The sequence below is a fragment of the Oncorhynchus mykiss genome, chromosome 21 (genome assembly GCF_013265735.2).
Source record: "Oncorhynchus mykiss isolate Arlee chromosome 21, USDA_OmykA_1.1, whole genome shotgun sequence".
Classification (NCBI taxonomy): Eukaryota; Metazoa; Chordata; class Actinopteri; order Salmoniformes; family Salmonidae; genus Oncorhynchus; species Oncorhynchus mykiss.
In genome coordinates, this window is record NC_048585.1 from 45,254,369 (window position 1) to 45,275,000 (window position 20,632).

General features: G+C 41.7%; 1 protein-coding gene across 5 annotated transcripts in view; it reads left to right on the forward strand.

The window, feature by feature from the left end:
• The window catches only part of dock11 (dedicator of cytokinesis 11), a 111,718-nt gene that overhangs the window by 6,794 nt on the left and 84,292 nt on the right, over positions 1 to 20,632 (forward strand). For all 5 annotated transcript variants that reach the window (XM_036957962.1, XM_036957959.1, XM_036957960.1 and 2 more), the window contains exons 2-8: positions 4,613 to 4,729; positions 5,280 to 5,369; positions 7,142 to 7,224; positions 10,761 to 10,827; positions 12,956 to 13,051; positions 15,373 to 15,507; positions 16,830 to 17,010. In XM_036957962.1, the coding sequence (XP_036813857.1) occupies positions 4,613 to 4,729; positions 5,280 to 5,369; positions 7,142 to 7,224; positions 10,761 to 10,827; positions 12,956 to 13,051; positions 15,373 to 15,507; positions 16,830 to 17,010 (769 nt within the window). The remainder of the gene's footprint in view (positions 1 to 4,612; positions 4,730 to 5,279; positions 5,370 to 7,141; positions 7,225 to 10,760; positions 10,828 to 12,955; positions 13,052 to 15,372; positions 15,508 to 16,829; positions 17,011 to 20,632) is intronic.

Below are 20,632 nucleotides of genomic sequence, written 5' to 3' on the forward strand. Positions count from 1 at the left end.
GTGCCATGTGATCACAATCCTCTCAATGTTTTGAGTGATCCTCCAGCTGCTCTAAAGATCTCCTCCAGTCCAGCAGTCAGCCTAATATTTTTCACCGCTGCCTTTCCCTCTGTTCATGCTCTCTCTCTCCTCTGGTTATTGTTTATTTCTCTCTCTCTCTCTCTCTCTCTCTCTCAATTCAAAGGGCTTTATCGGCATGGGAAACATATGTTTACATTGCCAAAGCAGGTGAAATAGATAATAAACAAAAGTGAAATAAACAATAAGAAATGAACAGTCAACATTACACTCACAAAAGTTTCAATGGAATAGAGACATTTCAAATGTCATATTATGGCTATGTACAGTGTTGTAACGTTGGGCAAATAGTTAAAGTCCAAAAGGGAAAGTAAATACACATACATATGGGTGGTATTTACAATGGTGTTTGTTCTTCACTGGTTGCCCTTTTCTTGTGGCAACAGGTCACACATCTTGCTGCTTTGATGGCACACTGGGATATTTCACCTAATAGATATGGGAGTTTATTAGAATTGGATTTGTTTTCAAATTATTTGTGGGTCTGTAATCTAAACTCAGTTTTCACCTAATTGTCTGCCTACAGGCCTCTCTCAATAGCAAGGTTATGCTCACTGTCTGTACATAGTCAAAGCTTTCCTTCATTTTGGGTCAGTCACAGTCCGTTTTTTGGTTAATAATTTCCAATGTGTCAAGTGATTATGTTTTTGTTTTCTGGTGATTTGGTTGGGTCTAATCGTGTTGCTGTCCTGGGGTTCTGTGGGGTCTATTTGTGTTTGCGAATAGAGCCACAGGACCAGCTTGCTTAGAGGACACTTCAATAGGTTCATCTCTCTGTAGGTGATGGCTTTGTTATGGACGGTTTGGGAATAGCTTCCTTTTAGGTTGTTGTAGAATTGAACGGCTCTTTTCTGGATTCTGATAATATACAGTGCCTTGCGAAAGTATTCGGCCCCCTTGAACTTTGCGAACTTTTGCCACATTTCAGGCTTCAAACATAAAGATATAAAACTGTATTTTTTTGTGAAGAATCAACAACAAGTGGGACACAATCATGAAGTGGAACGACATTTATTGGATATTTCAAACTTTTTTAACAAATCAAAAACTGAAAAATTGGGCGGGCAAAATTATTCATCCCCTTTACTTTCAGTGCAGCAAACTCTCTCCAGAAGTTAAGTGAGGATCTCTGAATTATCCAATGTTGACCTAAATGACTAATGATGATAAATACAATCCACCTGTGTGTAATCAAGTCTCCGTATAAATGCACCTGCACTGTGATAGTCTCAGAGGTCCGTTAAAAGCGCAGAGAGCATCATGAAGAACAAGGAACACACCAGGCAGGTCCGAGATACTGTTGTGAAGAAGTTTAAAGCTGGATTTGGATACAAAAAGATTTTCCAAGCTTTAAACATCCCAAGGAGCACTGTGCAAGCGATAATATTGAAATGGAAGGAGTATCAGACCACTGCAAATCTACCAAGACCTGGCCGTCCCTCTAAACTTTCAGCTCATACAAGGAGAAGACTGATCAGAGATGCAGCCAAGAGGCCCATGATCACTCTGGATGAACTGCAGAGATCTACAGCTGAGGTGGGAGACTCTGTCCATAGGACAACAATCAGTCGTATATTGCACAAATCTGGCCTTTATGGAAGAGTGGCAAGAAGAAAGCCATTTCTTAAAGATATCCATAAAAAGTGTAATTTAAAGTTTGCCACAAGCCACCTGGGAGACACACCAATGTGGAAGAAGGTGCTCTGGTCAGATGAAACCAAAATTTAACTTTTTGGCAACAATGCAAAACGTTATGTTTGGCGTAAAAGCAACACAGCTAAACACACCATCCCCACTGTCAAACATGGTGGTGGCAGCATCATGGTTTGGGCCTGCTTTTCTTCAGCGGGGACAGGGAAGATGGTTAAAATTGATGGGAAGATGGATGGAGCCAAATACAGGACCATTCTGGAAGAAAACCTGATGGAGTCTGCAAAAGACCTGAGACTGGGACGGAGATTTGTATTCCAACAAGACAATGATCCAAAACATAAAGCAAAATCTACAATGGAATGGTTCAAAAATAAACATATCCAGGTGTTAGAATGGCCAAGTCAAAGTCCAGACCTGAATCCAATCGAGAATCTGTGGAAAGAACTGAAAACTGCTGTTCACAAATGCTCTCCATCCAACCTCACTGAGCTCGAGCTGTTTTGCAAGGAGGAATGGGAAAAAATTCAGTCTCTCGATGTGCAAAACTGATAGAGACATACCCCAAGCGACTTACAGCTGTAATCACAGCAAAAGGTGGCGCTACAAAGTATTAACTTAAGGGGGCTGAATAATTTTGCACGCCCAATTTTTCAGTTTTTGATTTGTTAAAAAAGTTTGAAATATCCAATAAATGTCGTTCCACTTCATGATTGTGTCCCACTTGTTGTTGATTCTTCACAAAAAAATACAGTTTTATATCTTTATGTTTGAAGCCTGAAATGTGGCAAAAGGTCGCAAAGTTCAAGGGGGCCGAATACTTTCGCAAGGCACTGTAATTAGCGAGTCTCTCGTTTCATGCTCTGCAGCCGCCCTCTGAACTTTGTGTCTCTCTGTGATCTCTGCCCTCTAACCTCAGTCATCTTTAGTTCAGGGAGAGTAGCTTCTCTCTGTCACATTGACAAATCTCTAGTCCAGCAGAGCAGAACAGATCAGGTGGGAAAAGAGCAGAGTGATGTTTTTCAGTCTCAGCTTCCAAACAACTGCCCAGACAGAGGAAAACTGAAACACACTGTGCTTTTTCACAATTACACCATGCTGTTAGTGTGTTGTGTTACTCGTCTGGGACTCTGGTCTGTTTTGTACCCGGTCCACAGCCACCCCTATGATACTCTGTCCCCTCTACGGATCATATTGAGGGGGAGAGATGAAACGCACCTTGCTTTTTCACAATGACACCACCATGAGAGCTCAGGATTCAGTAGCTAGGAGGACTTTATTGGTCAGTCTCGGGCATCGTCCCAAATGCGTGTCTTTTTGTCGAGGCAAAACTTTGTGTGGAAGGTACTACGCAGCACTCTGGCGCACTCAACGTTGTTGATATACGTTGGCTTTCGCTGTAGGCCTATTTGTCAGGGAAACTGTGAAGCCAGCTGTATAGCCTATTGCCTGTTTCTGTTTTAGTATTTTATTAAAGAATGTGAAACAATGTTGCGTCTGTTTGCTGATTTTCATTCAATCGTGAATAGCTGTTCTTTATATGGACTAAATAAATGTGTTCATATGGGCAGAATATTATATATAGGCTATAGCATACCAAATGTTGATCAGTTATGAAAATGAAACATTTAATGTGGAAAAAGGCCAAATTGTGTACGTTATTTTTTTTTTAGGTCTTTGTCACATGACTATAAACATGGAAAGGTTTTTATAGTAGGTTAGGCTATATTGGGTTCTCACCATCATTATTATTATTCACATCACTACAATTCAATCAAGTCACAATTATCAGATTTGGTATTGACATCAGTGAGCAGGCTTTGTGAGTCAGGAGAGACACATGGGTAGCCCTACCAACGGAAAATGTCTGAAAACAAAAATGATTCTGAAATTCAGACCACAGAAATCCAATGTTTATATACTGAACAACAATATAAACACAACATGAAACAATTTCAACGATTTTACTGAGTTACGGTTCATATAAGGAAATCAATCAATTGAAATAAATAAATGCTAATCCATGGATCCTAATCCATGGATTTCACATGACTGGGCAGGGGCGCAGCCGTAGGTGGGCCAGGGAGGGCATATGCCCAGCCAATCAGTATGAGATTTACCCCACAAAAGGGCTTTATTACAGACACCTGTGTAATGATCATGCTGTTTAATCAGCTTCTTGATATGCTTTTGTACGGGGGTATGGTTGTAGGTGCCAGGCGTACCGATTTGAGTGTGTCAAGAACTGCAACGCTGCTGGGTTTTTCACACTCAACAGTTTCCTGTGTGTATCAAGAATGGTCCACCACCCAAAGGACATCACGCCAAATTGACACAGCTGTGAAAAGCATTGGAGTCGACATGGGCCAGTATCCCTGTGGAACGCTTTCGACACCTTGCAGAGTCCATGCCCCTATGAATTTAGGCTATTCTTTGTGCAAAAGGGGGTACAACTCAATATTAGGAAGGTGTTCTTAATGTTTTGTACACTCAGGCTTACTTTAGCTTACTGCTTACAAAAGAGCTAACAAATATTGTCACAATAAACAACATAGTGCTTTAAGAAAGACATGGAAAATACATGACCAAGCAAATCTATCCAACGTATCCCCCTGTTTATGTGAAGGAGTGAGTGAGGGTGTGTGCCTTTGTATTTATGTGTCTGTCTGTCTGCATTTGCAGTGTCTTTTCTTGTTAGCACTGATTTAGCTGATAGCTGCTTTATTGAACAAAGGTTTTTAATTGGCTTACCATCCTGCCCTCATTGGAAGTTGCTCTGGATAAGAGCGTCTGCTAAATGACCGAAATGTAATGTAAATGTGTGGTAGCTTATCTGTGCTTATCTGTGTGTCTCTTGGTAACTTGACTGTATGTTTCTCTACAGGAGCAGCCTAAGATCATTGAGCCGTTGGACTATGAGAACGTGGTGTTCCAGAGGAAAGCCCAGATCCACAGTGACCCTCACAGAGACCTGTTGCAGTGTCCTGTCGACGACATCTCGGTACACACACACACACACACACACACACACACACACACACTGACACATTAAACATTTGTTTAGTTTGTTCAAATTCAATGTTTTATTTGACAATATTTATAAAAGTGACATACTCTTTCAAATATGTTCCTAGAAACACTGGATAACCAGGCACACATTTTGTACGGTAGCTAGGGAAAGCATTGCGACATATATCCCCGCAGTAGCATATAATATGAATACCAGAAAATACTGCAGGAACAGTGGTTTATTTTATACCAAGATCAGCAAATTCTGTGAGAATTGACCCAGGGAGGGCGTTCTTATAGATTTCTGTTTCTACGAAAAAGCGTCTTTTCCCATTATTCACCAGATCACAGCCTTGTATTAGTCAAAACCAATCGACCCAGCCAGTCCAGTTTAACTCAATCACTGACAGATTATTGGGACTCTTTCAAATGCACATTATTCAAACACACGTGGTTCTGATCAGGACACAAAGCAGTAAAATCCTAAACGACTGTTCACCCTCATCTCTTTCCAACCCCGCCCTTTCTCCCTCTCTGTGTAGGAGTCTCAGATCTCTCGTCAGAGGAGGACCGTGGTTCCCTCCGTGCCCCAGAATGCAGAGAGGGACGCCAAGAGCCTGTTTGCCAAAGAGGTACTCATTCAGTCGACCCTAGTACACAACAAAAAAATGCCTGTAGACAAAACTTGACAAGGCTATATCGTAATAGGAATCAATAGGAACTTCGAGGCCTGACCAGAAACAAACTACTGGTTGGTCCCAATCAAGAGATGTTGACCTGTTAACTGTTACTCAGCGAGCACCATACGTAAAGCAAAAACTTGACAACTTGACTAGAGGTCGACCGATTATTATTTTTCAACGCTGATACCGATTATTGGAGGACCAAAAAAAGCAGATACCGATTAATACATTTTTATATATATATTTGTAATAATGACAATTACAACAACACTGAATGAGCACTTTTATTTTAACTTAATATAATACATCAATAAAATCAATTTAGTCTCAAATAAATAATGAAACATGTTCAATTTGGTTTAAATAATGCAAAAACCCAGTGTTGGAGAAGAAAGTGCAATCTGTGCCATGTAAAAAAGCTAACGTTTAAGTTCCTTGCTCAGAACATGAATATGAAAGCTGGTGGTTCCTTTTAACATGAGTCTTCAATATTCCCAGTTAATAAGTTTTAGGTTCTAGTTATTATAGGAATTATAGGACTATTTCTCTCTATACCATTTGTATTTCATATACCTTTGACTATTGGATGTTGTTATAGGCACTATAGTATTTCCAGCGTAATCTCGGGAGTTGATAGGCTTGAAGTCATAAACAGCGCAATGCTTGAAGCACAGTGAAGAGCTGCTGGCAAACGCAGGAAACTGCTGTTTTGAATGAATGCTTGCGAGCCTGCTGCTGCCTACCACCACTCAGTCAGACTGCTCTATCAAATATCAAATAATACACTTAATTTTAATATAATAAACACACAGAAATATGAGCCTTAGGTCATTAATATGGTCAAATCTGGAAACTATAATTTCAAAAACAAAACATTTATTCTTTCAGTGAAATACGGAACCGTTCCCTATTTGATCGAATGCGTGGCATCCATAAGTCTAAATATTGCTGTAACATTGCACAACCTTCAATGTTATGTCATAATTATGTAAAATTCTGGCAAATTAATTACGGTCTTTGTTAGGAAGAAATGGTCTTCACACAGTTCGCAACGAGCCAGGCGGCTCAAACTGCTGCATATACCCTGACTCTGCTTGCACTGAACGCAAGAGAAGTGACACAATTTCCCTAATTAAAATAGATTCATGTTAGCAGGCAATATTAGCTAAATATGCAGGTTTAAAAATATATATTTGTGTACTGATTTTAAGAAGGGCATTGATGTTTATGGTGAGGTACACATTGGTGCAACGACAGTGTTTTTTTCACGAATGCGCTTGTTAAGTCATCACCCGTGATTCGATGATAAATTAACATGCACCACATTGATTATATGCAACGCAGGACAAGCTAGTTAACCTAGTAATATCATCAACCATGTGTAGTTAACTCGTGAATATGTTAAGATTTATTGTTTTTTTATAAGGTAAGTTTAATGCTAGCTAGCAACTTACCTTGGCTCCTTGCTGCACTCGCGTAACAAGTGGTCAGCCTGCCACGCAGTCTCATCGTGGAGTGCAATGTAATTGTCCATAATCGGCGTCCAAAAATGCCGATTACCAATTGTTATGAAAACTTGAAATCGGCCATGCCGGTCGACCTCTAAACTTGACATACAGTGACACTTTTCTGGCATGATGTGAACTGTGAACTCTTTATTACCCTGGTCCCCTGGTGTTGTAATGTTACTAATTGAGCTCTAATGTTGACCTGTTTGGCAGTGCATCAAGACTTACAACACGGACTGGCATGTCATCAACTACAAATATGAAGCGTACTCGGGAGATTTCCGCATGCTCCCAACGTAAGTCTAGAATAGAAAAGCTATTGATACACACATGCTTCCAAGGTGCTATAAATCTGGAAAAGAAAAGCCATTGATAGAAAGAAACAGCATAGAAATGAACAGATTGTAGATAGGAAGCAAGGCGTAGATGTATTGACGATATAGACTAGCTGTTAATCCCTTGAGGATTTAGACTAGCTGTTAATCCATTGAGAATATAGACTAGCTATTGATCCATTGAGGATATAGCCTAGATTTTAATACATTGATATAGCCTAGCTGTTGATCCATTGAGGATACAGCTTAGCTTTTGATCCATTGATATAGCCTAGCTTTTGATCCATTGATATAGCCTAGCTTTTGATCCATTGATATAGCCTAGCTTTTGATCCATTGATATAGCCTAGCTTTTGATCCATTGATATAGCCTAGCTTTTGATCCATTGATATAGCCTAGCTTTTGATCCATTGATATAGCCTAGCTTTTGATCCATTGATATAGCCTAGCTTTTGGTCCATTGAGGATATAGCCTAGCTTTTGATCCATTGAGGATACAGCTTAGCTTTTGATCCATTGAGGATACAGCCTAGCTTTTGATCCATTGAGGATACAGCCTAGCTTTTGATCCATTGAGGATACAGCTTAGCTTTTGATCCATTGAGGATACAGCCTAGCTTTTGATCCATTGAGGATACAGCCTAGCTTTTGATCCATTGAGGATACAGCCTAGCTTTTGATCCATTGAGGATATAGCCTAGCTTTTGATCCATTGAGGATACAGCCTAGCTTTTGATCCATTGATATAGCCTAGCTGTTGATCCATTGAGGATACAGCTTAGCTTTTGATCCATTGATATAGCCTAGCTTTTGATCCATTGAGGATACAGCCTAGCTTTTGATCCATTGAGGATACAGCTTAGCTTTTGATCCATTGAGGATACAGCCTAGCTTTTGATCCATTGATATAGCCTAGCTTTTGATCCATTGAGGATACAGCCTAGCTTTTGATCCATTCAGGATATAGCCTAGTTTTTGATCCATTGAGAATATAGACTAGCTGTTGATCCAGTGAGGATATAGACTAGCTATTGATCCATTGAGGATATAGCCTAGATTTTAATACATTGAGGATATAGCCTAGCTTTTTATCCATTGAGGATACAGCTTAGCTTTTGATCCATTGAGGATACAGCTTAGCTTTTGGTCCATTGAGGATACAGCTTAGCTTTTGATCCATTGATATAGCCTAGCTTTTTATCCATTGAGGATAAAGCCTAGCTTTTGATCCATTGAGGATACAGCTTAGCTTTTGCTCCATTGAGGATACAGCTTAGCTTTTGATCCATTGAGGATACAGCCTAGCGTTTGATCCATTGAGGATACAGCTTAGCTTTTGATCCATTGAGGATACAGCCTAGCGTTTGATCCATTGAGGATACAGCTTAGCTTTTGATCCATTGAGGATACAGCTTAGCTTTTGATCCATTGATATAGCCTAGTTTTTGATCCATTGAGGTTATAGCCTAGCTTTTGATACTGTACAAAGACACACTATTGAAACGACAAGAACCATGATACAGTAGAAAGCTGTTGATGTATTGAGTATATAGTTCTGGGTTGCTGACACACAACAACCCTCTCTCTCACACAACAACCCTCTCTCTCACACAACAACCTTCTCTCTCACACAACAACCTTCTCTCTCACACAACAACCCTCTCTCTCACACAACAACCCCCTCTCTCACACAACAACCTTCTCTCTCACACAACAACCCTCTCTCTCACACCACAACCATCTCTCTCACACAACAACCCTCTCTCTCACACAACAACCCTCCCTCTCACACAACAACCATCTCTCTCACACAACAACCTTCTCTCTCACACAACAACCATCTCTCTCACACAACAACACTCTCTCACACAACAACCCTCCCTCTCACACAACAACCCTCTCTCTCACACAACAACCCTCTCTCTCACACAACAACCCTCTCTCTCACACAACAACCCTCTCTCTCACACAACAACCCTCTCACTCACACAACAACCATCTCTCTGACACAACAACCCTCCCTCTCACACAACAACCATCTCTCTCACACAACAACCCTCTCTCTCACACAACAACCTTCTCTCTCACACAACAACCATCTCTCTAACACAACAACCCTCTCTCTAACACAACAACCCTCTCTCTCACACAACAACCATCTCTCTCACACAACAACCATCTGTCTCACACAACAACCCTCTCTACACAACAACCCTCTCTCTCACACAATAACCCTCCCTCTCACACAACAACCCTCCCTCTCACACAACAACCCTCCCTGTCACACAACAACCCTCCCTCTCACACAACAACCCTCTCTACACAACAACCCTCTCTCTCACACAACAACCCTCCCTGTCACACAACAATCATCTCTCACACCACAACCCTCTCTACACAACAACCCTTCCTCTCACACAACAACCCTCCCTCTCACACAACAACCCTCCCTCTCACACAACAACCCTCTCTCTCACACAACAACCCCCCCTCTCACACAACAACCCTCTCTACACAACAACCCTCTCTACACAACAACCCTCTCTCTCACACAACAACCCTCCCTGTCACACAACAACCCTCCCTCTCACACCACAACCCTCTCTACACAACAACCCTCCCTCTCACACAACAACCCTCTCTACACAACAACCCTCTCTCTCACACAACAACCCTCCCTGTCACACAACAACCCTCTCTCTCACACAACAACCCTCCCTGTCACACAACAACCCTTCCTCTCACACAACAACCCTCCCTCTCACACAACAACCCTCCCTCTCACACAACAACCCTCTCTACACAACAACCCTCCCTCTCACACAACAACCCTCTCTACACAACAACCCTCTCTCTCACACAACAACCCTCCCTGTCACACAACAACCCTCCCTCTCACACAACAATCCTCCCTGTCACACAACAACCCTCTCTCTCACACAACAACCCTCCCTCTCACACAACAACCCTCCCTCTCACACAACAACCCTCTCTACACAACAACCCTCTCTCTCACACAACAACCCTCTCTACACAACAACCCTCTCTCTCACACAACAACCCTCCCTGTCACACAACAACCCTCTCTCACACAACAACCCTCCCTGTCACACAACAACCCTCTCTCACACAACAACCCTCCCTCTCACACAACAACCCTTCCTCTCACACAACAACCCTCTCTCACACAACAACCCTCCCTGTCACACAACAACCCTCTCTACACAACAACCCTCTCTCACACAACAACCCTCCCTGTCACACAACAACCCTCTCTACACAACAACCCTCCCTCTCACACAACAACCCTCTCTACACAACAACCTTCTCTCTCACACAACAACCATCTCTCTAACACAACAACCCTCTCTCTAACACAACAACCCTCTCTCTCACACAACAACCATCTCTCTCTACACAACAACCCTTCCTCTCACACAACAACCCTCCCTGTCACACAACAACCTTCTCTCTGACATGACATGTGTTTTCACAGTAAAGGCCTGAAGATGGACAAGCTGCCGGCTCACGTGTTTGAGATCGATGAAGACGCAAAAGATGAGGTGAGTGGAATGTTAGGCCTGGGGGTGATGGACCTGTGTCTGTGTGTGTGTGTGTGTGTCTGTGTGTGTGTGTGTGTGTGTGTGTGTGCGCGAGAGAGAGAGACATTGATTATCAGACGATGTGGAGTGGTCTGGTATGCTCAAGGGTCTTTTGTGTGGCCAGTTCACTCACGTCCTCTAGACCTTGTTGGCTTGGTGGTGGTCATGTTTAAAAAAAACTTTTGACTTTGAGCATAACATCAACACATTGCTGCACCCCCCCCAAAGCGTTTTAGAAAAGATGCTAACAATACAATACAATGCATGAAATAACAGTAATTCAATAGAGATACCGTAGCTTACATCCAGAAACCCTAACCGCCACTGTGCCACTGTGATGTGGTTTTGTGGCGGGAGAGCATTTTCAGCTGTACTCAGTAGGGTCTACAGCCACAGCCTGTTTCCAGATGTGTTTGTGCTATCTTGCCTACGCCTATGGTCATTGTCACATTAGGAGTAGGCAAGACAGCACAAACAGATCTGGGACCAGGCTACTGCAGCCAACCAGTACAGCCAGTAGCTGTCCTCATCACTCCTCTTTAGCAGTGAAACCAGAGCTCTACTTTTCTAAAAATAGTTCTCATCGACTCCCCCCTCCCTCATCTCGGCCTGGCCGGATGTGGATCAACTTCACATTAAAAAGGGTTGTAATTGAACGATTGAAGGAAAATAAACAGCTGCCAGACATATTGCTGAGAGCACAGAGCAGACAGCAGAGGCTATCACTGAATCACTCCAGGGCTGCGGCTACAATGGAACCCTATTCACTATATAGTGCACTACCTTTGACCAGAGCCCTATGGGTCCTGGGCCCAAATGTAGTGCACTATACAGGGAAATAGGCTGCCATTTTAAATACACCAAAGTACTAAAGCGAGTGGGAGAAAGCCTCTGCTCTGCTCTCTATCTATCAATCCAGGCAGCACAAAAAGAGGCTTGCTAATGTTACATGACTTACAATGTCCTTTATTGCTACACCCCAGACATCTTGTCTCCGAGGGAGAGAGCAGTAATTAATAGTGTATCAAATCAAATAGTTTTGGCACATGCGCCAAATACAACAGGTGTAGTAGACCTTACAGTGAAAGCCCTTAACCAACAATGCAGTTTTAAGAAAAATAAGTGTTAAGAAAGTACTCAAATAAACTGAAGTAAAAACATAATAATAATGAAAATAGAAAAATAACAAATAATTACGGAGCAGCTATATACAGGGGGCACCAGTACAGAGCCGATATGCGGGGGGCATAGGTTAGTTGAGGTAATTGAAGTAATATGTACATGTAGGTAGAGGTAAACTGACTATGCATAGATAATAAACTGAGAGTAGCAGCAGATTAAAACTCTAGTATAATATACTATTGTAATTACTGTAATGTTTTGTGGACTATAGTGTTTTTGGAGACATTATTGTAGTAATTACTGTAGTGTTTTTGCAGTCTGTAGCATACTGCAGTATTTACTATAGTATTCTACTGTATACTACAAAATGATATAGTAAGAATTACACATGGCAGAGGGATACTACAGTGTGTAGTATAGTATACTACAGTTTACCACATAATTATATAGTAAGTACAGGAGTATTCTATAGTAAACTGGAGTATTTTTTCATGTGTGATTGATAGATTGATATAGTAGAGGGGTGGATAGAGGAATGAAGGGGGTTCTCAGAACGCCACTCAGAGCAAGGGAAGGGTGGGTGTGTTGAGGGAGGACAGAGGAGAGAGCTCAGCCAATTGGATTACAGGACAGAGCTAGAGAGAGGCGTACTTACGATCGGACGAGCGCAAAGGATAGTGCCACTTCTCAATTTGTTAACTGAGCTGTGTGTGTGTGTGTGTGTGTGTGTGTGTGTGTGTGTGTGTGTGTGTGTGTCTGTGTCTGTGTCTGTGTCTGTGTCTGTGGGTGTGTGTGATGTGCATTGATTAGCCTATTGATTGTATATCCATAGCCATTATCAATACTAACTCTCCTTCCTTCGTGTGTGTGTGTGTGTGTGTGTGTGTGTGTGTGTGTGTGTGTGTGTGTGTGTGTGTGTGTGTGTGTGTGTGTGTGTGTGTGTGTGTGTGTGTGTGTGTGTAACCAGGACTCGTCCTCTCTGTGCTCTCAGAGAGGGGGTATCATGAAGCAGGGCTGGCTGCAGAAAGCCAACATCAACAGCAGCCTGTCTGTCTCCATGAGGGTGAGTCAGAACAGCTCAACCATCATCCTTGTCTACTGACTATAGAGTGCATTCAGAAAGTACTCAGACCCCTTGACTTTTTCCCTGAAAATGTACGTTACAGTCTTATTCTTAAATTGATGATTTTTATTTTCTTTCTTTTTTTCGACCCTTTGTTATGAGACTTGAAATTGAGCTCAGGTGCATCCTGTTTCCATTGATCATCCTTGAGATGTTTCTACAACTTGATTGGAGTCCACCTATGGCGAATTCAATTGATTGGATATTTTTATGATTTTTTTAAATGTAATCTTATTTACCAAAACATTCCTGCAGCATTGAAGGACCCCAAGAACAAAGTGGCCTCCGTCATTCTTAAATTAAAGAAGTTTGGAACCACCCAGACTTCCTAGAGCTGGCCGCCGGGCCAAACTGAGCAATCGGGGGAGAGGGGCCTTGGTCAGGGAGGTGACCAAGAACCTGATGGTCACTCTGACAGTGTTCCTCTGTGGAGATGGGAGAACCTTCCAGAAGGACAATCATCTCTGCAGCACTCCACCAATCAGTCCTTTATGGTAGAGTGGCCAGAAGACAGAAGCCACTCCTCAGTAAAAGGCACATGACAGCCCGCTTGGAGTTTGCCAAAAGGCACCTAAAGGACTCTTAGATCATCAGAAACAAGATTCTCTGTTCTGATGAAACCAAGACGGAACTCTTTGGCACCATCCCTACTGTGAAGCATGGTGATGGTAGCATCATGCTGTGGGGATGTTTTTCAGCGGCAGGGACTGGGAGACTAGTCACGATCTAGAGAAAGATGAACAGAGCAAAGATCAGAGAGATCCTTGATGAAAATCTTCTCCAGAGTGACCTCAGACTGGGGCGAAGGTTCACCTTCCAACAGGACAACGACCCTAAGCACACAGCCAAGACAATGCAGGAGTGGCTTCGGGACAAGTCTCTGAATGTCCTTGAGTGGCCCAGCCAGAGCCCGGACTTGAACCCGATTGAACATCTCTGGAGAGACCTGAAAATTGCTGTGCAGCGTTCCTCCCCATCCAACCTGACAAAGCTTGAGAGGATTTGCAGAGAGGGATGGGAGAAACACCCCTAATACAGGTGTGCCAAGCTTGTAGCGTCATACCCAGGAAGACTCAAGGCTGTAATGGCTGCCAAAAATGCTGCAAAGGGTCTGAATACTTATGTAAATGTGAATGTACATTTTTTAAATGTCTAAACACCTGTCTTGCTTTGTCATTATGGGGTATGGGGAAAACATTTTTTAAATCCATTTTAGAATAAGGCTGTAACGAAATAAAATGTGGGAAAAGTCCAAGGGGTCTGAATTCTTTCCGAATGCATTGTAGATGTACAATAAATGACGTAGATCATGAACCACAAAAACACTGTGCATGCGTTTGTTCAGCACTAACATACCTGATTAGGGCCCTATAAAATTAGTTATATATAAATATTCCGTTTTTTTCCATTTTGTTTTCCCAGGTTTCAGTTTTTTCCCATTTCTTTCAGGTTTTCGCTCTCAAAATAATTTTAAAAAATATAAAAACAACACAATTGGATGTTCTAAGTCCATAACAATGCTTAAATCACATCAGGAGACCACTTGAGGACTTGGAAATATCAAGTACATTTTTATTTTGGGGTGTACATAACCTTTAATTCAGGTGTGCACCAGCAAGAGACGTGTTTGCTTAGCTCTGTTTCTGATTGTAGAGTTTGCTAATCACAAATCACCAAATAATCATAATATCATTATGCAGGCAGGCATAGGCAACTTTGTCGTTAACATTTTCATTTCAATTTTTGGGGGAAAGCCTTTCCATCTTCCATAAGACGGTTATCATTAGCATCATCGCTAACGGCTACACAAAGTGGTAGACAAACAAACACGCACAAACGGACAGGGCCATTCCCGCGTTGCCTCTTCAGAAATAAATAAAGAAGGCAAATAAGAATCAGTGATGCATTTTGTTCATGCCTTATGATAACCCGGGAGCTGTTTTATAATAATCCTGAGCTAATTCATTTTCGAATAAATTAAATGCATTTTTGAATATTGTTCAATTCCATTTTAATGTCTGGATTCCGTGATTCCTTCCGCGTTCTCCGCATCGCGGATTTGATAGGGTCTTACCTGACTCAGCTAATCAAAAAAAGTGTCTACAGCTGTATTTGAATGCCACAACAATACATTTGATCACCAGCCTTATCTACCTTTGTACCCACACATCCACTAGACTGTACAGCAGATGGACACTTAGAAATAAAAGCGGCGTGGCTATTGGATGATTTTGAATTGAAACCCTTCTTCTGATTATCAGGTGTTTAAGAGGAGGTATTTCTACCTGTCCCAGCTGCCAGACGGCTCCTACATCCTCAACTCCTACAAGGATGAGAAGAACTGCAAGGACACCAAAGGATCCATCTACCTGGACTCCTGTATAGACGTCATTCAGGTGACCTGGGCCCTTATTCACAAAGAGTCTCTGAGTAGGAGTGCTGATCTAGGATCAGTCTGGTCTTTTAGATTACAATTCCTTAGATTACATGGACGGGGGAACTGATCTTAGATCAGCTACTTTGAGATGCTCATTGAATACGGTCCCTTATTTCACCTTGACTTGGAAATCATTGACGTCGTGTGGTTGTTGTGAATAATATAGTACAGTATATCTTTGTATATGGTTAATGTTTGTTCCTAATGTGTCCCGGGAATAGATTGACCATTTGCTTACAGAGGCACACCATCCGCTCTGGGCTTTATGGAGACAGACAAATCTAAATATATTGTCTTGTCTGTCCTAGACGCTAGACTTTCCTCCTGCCAGCCATGGAGGGAAGTCTGTGATAATCAAATAGATCCTTCTATGTTAATACAATTAATAGGTAATCATTCTCTGCAGGCAGAAATGGCAGCAGGACACTCAGAATTAGGCTTTTAACACAACAGCCCACTGGGAAAAAACTGGTTGAATCATCGTTGTTTCCATGTCATTTCAACAAAGAATTCAATGTGATGACGTTGGATCGACTTGGAAAACGGATTGGATTTGCAAAAGTCATCAACATAAGGGAATTTAGTATTTTTTTCAACCAACTTTGAACCTAAATCCAATATGGTGACATTTTTTGTTGATTTCACATTGAATTCACGTTAGTTGACAACTTTCAATTGTAAACCAAACTACACGTTGAAATGACGTCTGTGCCCAGTGGGATTAGTTGCTAATAAAGATTTAGGCCTAAATCGGCACCTAGCAGCATTTTAACCAAAGGCTGTTATACTAGCTGTCCAGTCTGTTTTATAAATGTGCAATAATCATAAAACACAATATAGGGAATTGGCAACTCGTTCTCATTCTGAGAAATAAGGTATTGATTGAACAAAGTAGACAGGCTAGCATGCTGTTCAAACAGTTGGAGACAGACAGAAGGCTGTGTTCATAACAATTCTACTGTTCTGCCTTGTTATCTAGCTAGCGATTAGATCCAAGTTGGCTAAACTTGAAATGTAAATATTAGCTGTCTACTCAGCAGCACGTTTGAGCATTGAGCCGAGTGTTATTAGGTTATATGCTGATCCAACCAGATGTGCTCTCTTTCTCTCCTCCCCAGCGCCCTAAGATGCGCTTTAACAGCTTTGAGCCACAATGTTTAAATGACTCCAACCGAACGTCTATATTTTCACCCCAGGTGCCCAAAGATTGGTTGGAACTACTTTAAGATTATGTTACTAAATGACTCCAACCAACCCTCTGTTCCCTGTCCCCCCCTCCAGTGTCCTAAGATGCGCCGTAACGGCTTTGAGCTGAAGATGCAGGAGCGCTACAGCCACCTCCTTTCTGCGGACAGCGAGGCGGAGATGGAGGAGTGGGTGGTCACCCTGAAACAGGCCCTGCAGAGCAGCACTGAGGGAGGAGACCGGAGGAATGGAGGAGACGGCCTAGACTGTGCCCTGGGTGAGGATGGACTGGACACACAAACACACACACACATTGTATGCCGTACTCTCCTAGACCTGCAGTTCAACATGTTACAGTTTTTTACAACCACTTTGGCACTAATTTCAGAACCTTGTGGTCAGTTTTCAAAACTCTAGACGCACAACTCAAAACGGTCATCACTTGTAACACAGTCTGTCCATTCATATCTTTAAAGGAACCTTGCACTTTCAGAATCATTGGTTCAAATAACTAGTTTATCATGAAATACCATAGGAACATTCATTTAGATCACCCACACACAAGATACTGTGTAGTTGTTCGCACAATCATTAAATATTGTAGTACAAAATTGTTTCATGATGATACTACACATAAATACATCACTGTAAAAAGAACCAGTAGAGAGAATACTACAGACACAGTGGAATCATTGAACAAAATCTGAAATGTATTGATGAAATACAATAAACTCACAACATAGGTTTCTTTGAATTAAAGCAAAAATAATCAGCTACAAAAAAGAAAAAAACTACAGTAAAACGTCAACTGCAGTATTCCTCACCTGGCTTACTGTAAAAAGCAAACCAAAGGATTGATTACTGTACTTCTATATTTCCCTCAACCCTGTCTTGTGGATTTGGCCACAGGTTCTCAGCCACATCACAATGGATGTTTTCATTAGCCAAACATCTTGGGAAGAATCTTCGGGCATGGCGAATCATTGCATGCGTCATCCATGGCCTGGAGAAGCGTGGCTTGTTCGAGAAGGCGCCTATCATATTCCTTCCACCTCCATGTGGAGAAAAAATCCCCAATCATGTTAAGGAAAGGAGAGTATGGGGGTAAGTACAGGGTGGTAAATTGTGGATGGGCCTGAAACCATGCTTGCACCATTTGAGCATGGTGGAACCTGACATTATCCCACACAATGACATAGGTCACGCCATCAGCTCTACAGACCTGATTTAGCTCATCAAGGAAGGTTACAAGGAGAGCTGCATTATATGATCCAATACGAGGTCTGCGTACAACCACACCATCTTCCAATATAGCCGGACACATGGTGATGTTGTCCAGGTACTTGGATGGTTGCCCGTTGGCCAATGAAATTCTGACCTCTCCTCCTTGTTTTGGCCAGGTTGAAGCCTGCCTCATCCAAAAAGAGGAATTTGTGATGGTTTTTGTCAGCATCCAGCTCCATCACCTTCTAAAAAGACGTCTTGGAAAGAAAATGACTGATTACAATGATGTAGAATGTTGGGGGGATTTTTCACAACAGCCATCTTGAAACTGAACATACCTGAACATACTCAGTCCTCAGTTGCTTCACTCTGTCTGCATTTCTTTCTAAAGGCACACGGTATAGCTGTTTTAGAGACCCCTGGTGCCATTTCAGCATGCATGCAATAGCCTGCAAACGTATGGCACCACATTGTTCAACATGTCGTCATTGTCCAAGATGTGCTGCCGAAGGCGAATATAATTTCTGTCCCGAACCAAATTGACCACACCCCGCTCTTGTTGGTCTGTCAGAATTTTGCCTCTGCCTCCCATATTTGGCCTAGTCTCAATTCTGCAGGGAAAATTACACTAAGAATTAGTCACATCACCTACTCCTTGGTACACGTTGGCATGCAGTATACAGTTGTTGCCCCACTAAAAGCTTTGCGATTATGCTGCGGTAACTTAGTACGGTACCCTACGTCACCACTTCATTGCTCCAGACCAGCGCAAGGGGGAGTTAGAGCACTGTTTATGCTTTTCGGTCCTACTGTGTCTCTAACTGACAATGAATGGGCAACATAAACCTAAATAGAAACTGATAATTGTGCACGACTTCAGTATTACTTACTAAAACTGTTGTTACACTAAGGTTTTTATTACTTATTTTGTTAGGATTATTTTGTAATGTAGCCCACTCCCGACCGGTCCTATTGTACATCTCTTGTGTGGTGCAACAGTCGTAAGACACTGCATAGCAGTGCAAGCTGTGTTGCTACAGATGCTGGTTCAATACCTGTGCCGGGCTTCGACTGGGCAACCCATGAGATGACTGTAGGTTTTTGGTTTCTCTCCCTCTAAAAACAGAAATAAATTATTCTAAATAACAAACTGGCTTTATTTACAAATTAGTAACAATGTCTCACCCCATGTTCAAGAATAGCCTTTTTCTTGCTCATTTTACGTTATTTGAAAACAAAATTATTTCCAAAATATTGTTATTTTTTAAACAAAGCAATTATTTATATTATTCTTATTAATTTAGAATTATTATTATTAATTTAGATATTCTCACTGATATATTATTAACCCTGTTATTAGCAGGACAATATATATAGTTCTCCAGCTGTATCCACTGAAAGCGCGTGAGGTTCAAGGCACGAGGGCAGGGGGCACGGGACGGACCTAGCCCATGGGGAAGGGAGGAGGAGGAAGGGGGGCATTGCACTAAAATGGTGCTGACTAGGCAAACGTCCCTGCTGTTCTTAGTGCCAGTCTGCATGTTCAAACGAAAACAATGTAACTAATAATGGCATCTTTATGCTTTCGTCAATAAAATAATGATAAAAATACTCTTTCAAAATGCCAATGTTTATTTAGTTATGGCTCCATAATGAATTACTATGAGAATAAACATCACTGAATTACAGAAATATTGGAACAAAGTTGTCTAATGAAGGTAAACAAATAGTTGCTTGCTGGAAAATACACTTTCAAATACACACGGTCACGTTGTACAGCGCCATTATGGCTATTAGCAGGTAGCTGGACAATAGACTTGCCTAGAAGGAGGGTAGGGGGAGAATTCTATCGTCAAATGTATTTTGAAGTTAGGTTGGCTGTGTCACAACCGGACGTGATTGGTTGCAATTTCAGTTTAATCCACCAGAAAAGACAACAAATAATACCACAAAAAGTATTATGTATCACATCCGGCCGGGGTTGGGAGTAGGGCGGCTCAATTGGCCCAGCATTTCTCTCCCTCTTTAAACAGAAATAAATGTTATGGCCTTTACAAATATTATTTTAACCTTTATTCAGATTACAATTGCTCACTTTCTTTTTTTTTGGAAACAAAATAATCTCCAAAATATCATTATATATTATCAAGTTGATGGCGCAGTCATATAGCAGCACCTACATAAAGCTGAGTGACTCACTCATTCATGGCTTTGGATCAAAATAAATAAGTACCAACATTCTTTCTGATAGTCTTTAATAAATAAATGTTTTGGTTTTCCTGACCTGGACACCATGTACAGTATTATAATAGCCCATTATGGGCTATTAGCAGGACAATATACAGTTGAAGTCGGAAGTTTGCATACTCTTAGGTTGGAGTCATTAAAACCAATTTTTCAACCACTCCACAAATTTCTTGTTAACAAACTATAGTTTTGGCAAGTCGGTTAGGACATCTACTTTGTGCAGTCTGGTTCATCCTTGGGAGCAATTTCCAAACGCCTGAAAGTACCATGTTCATCTGTACAAACAATAGTACGTATAAACACCATGGGACCACGCAGCCGTCATAGCGCTCAGGAGGTCCCAGAACAACCGCAAGGGACCTTGTGAAGATGCTGGATGAAACAGCAGGAAACAAATTATGTGGATATATTGAAGCAACATCTCAAGA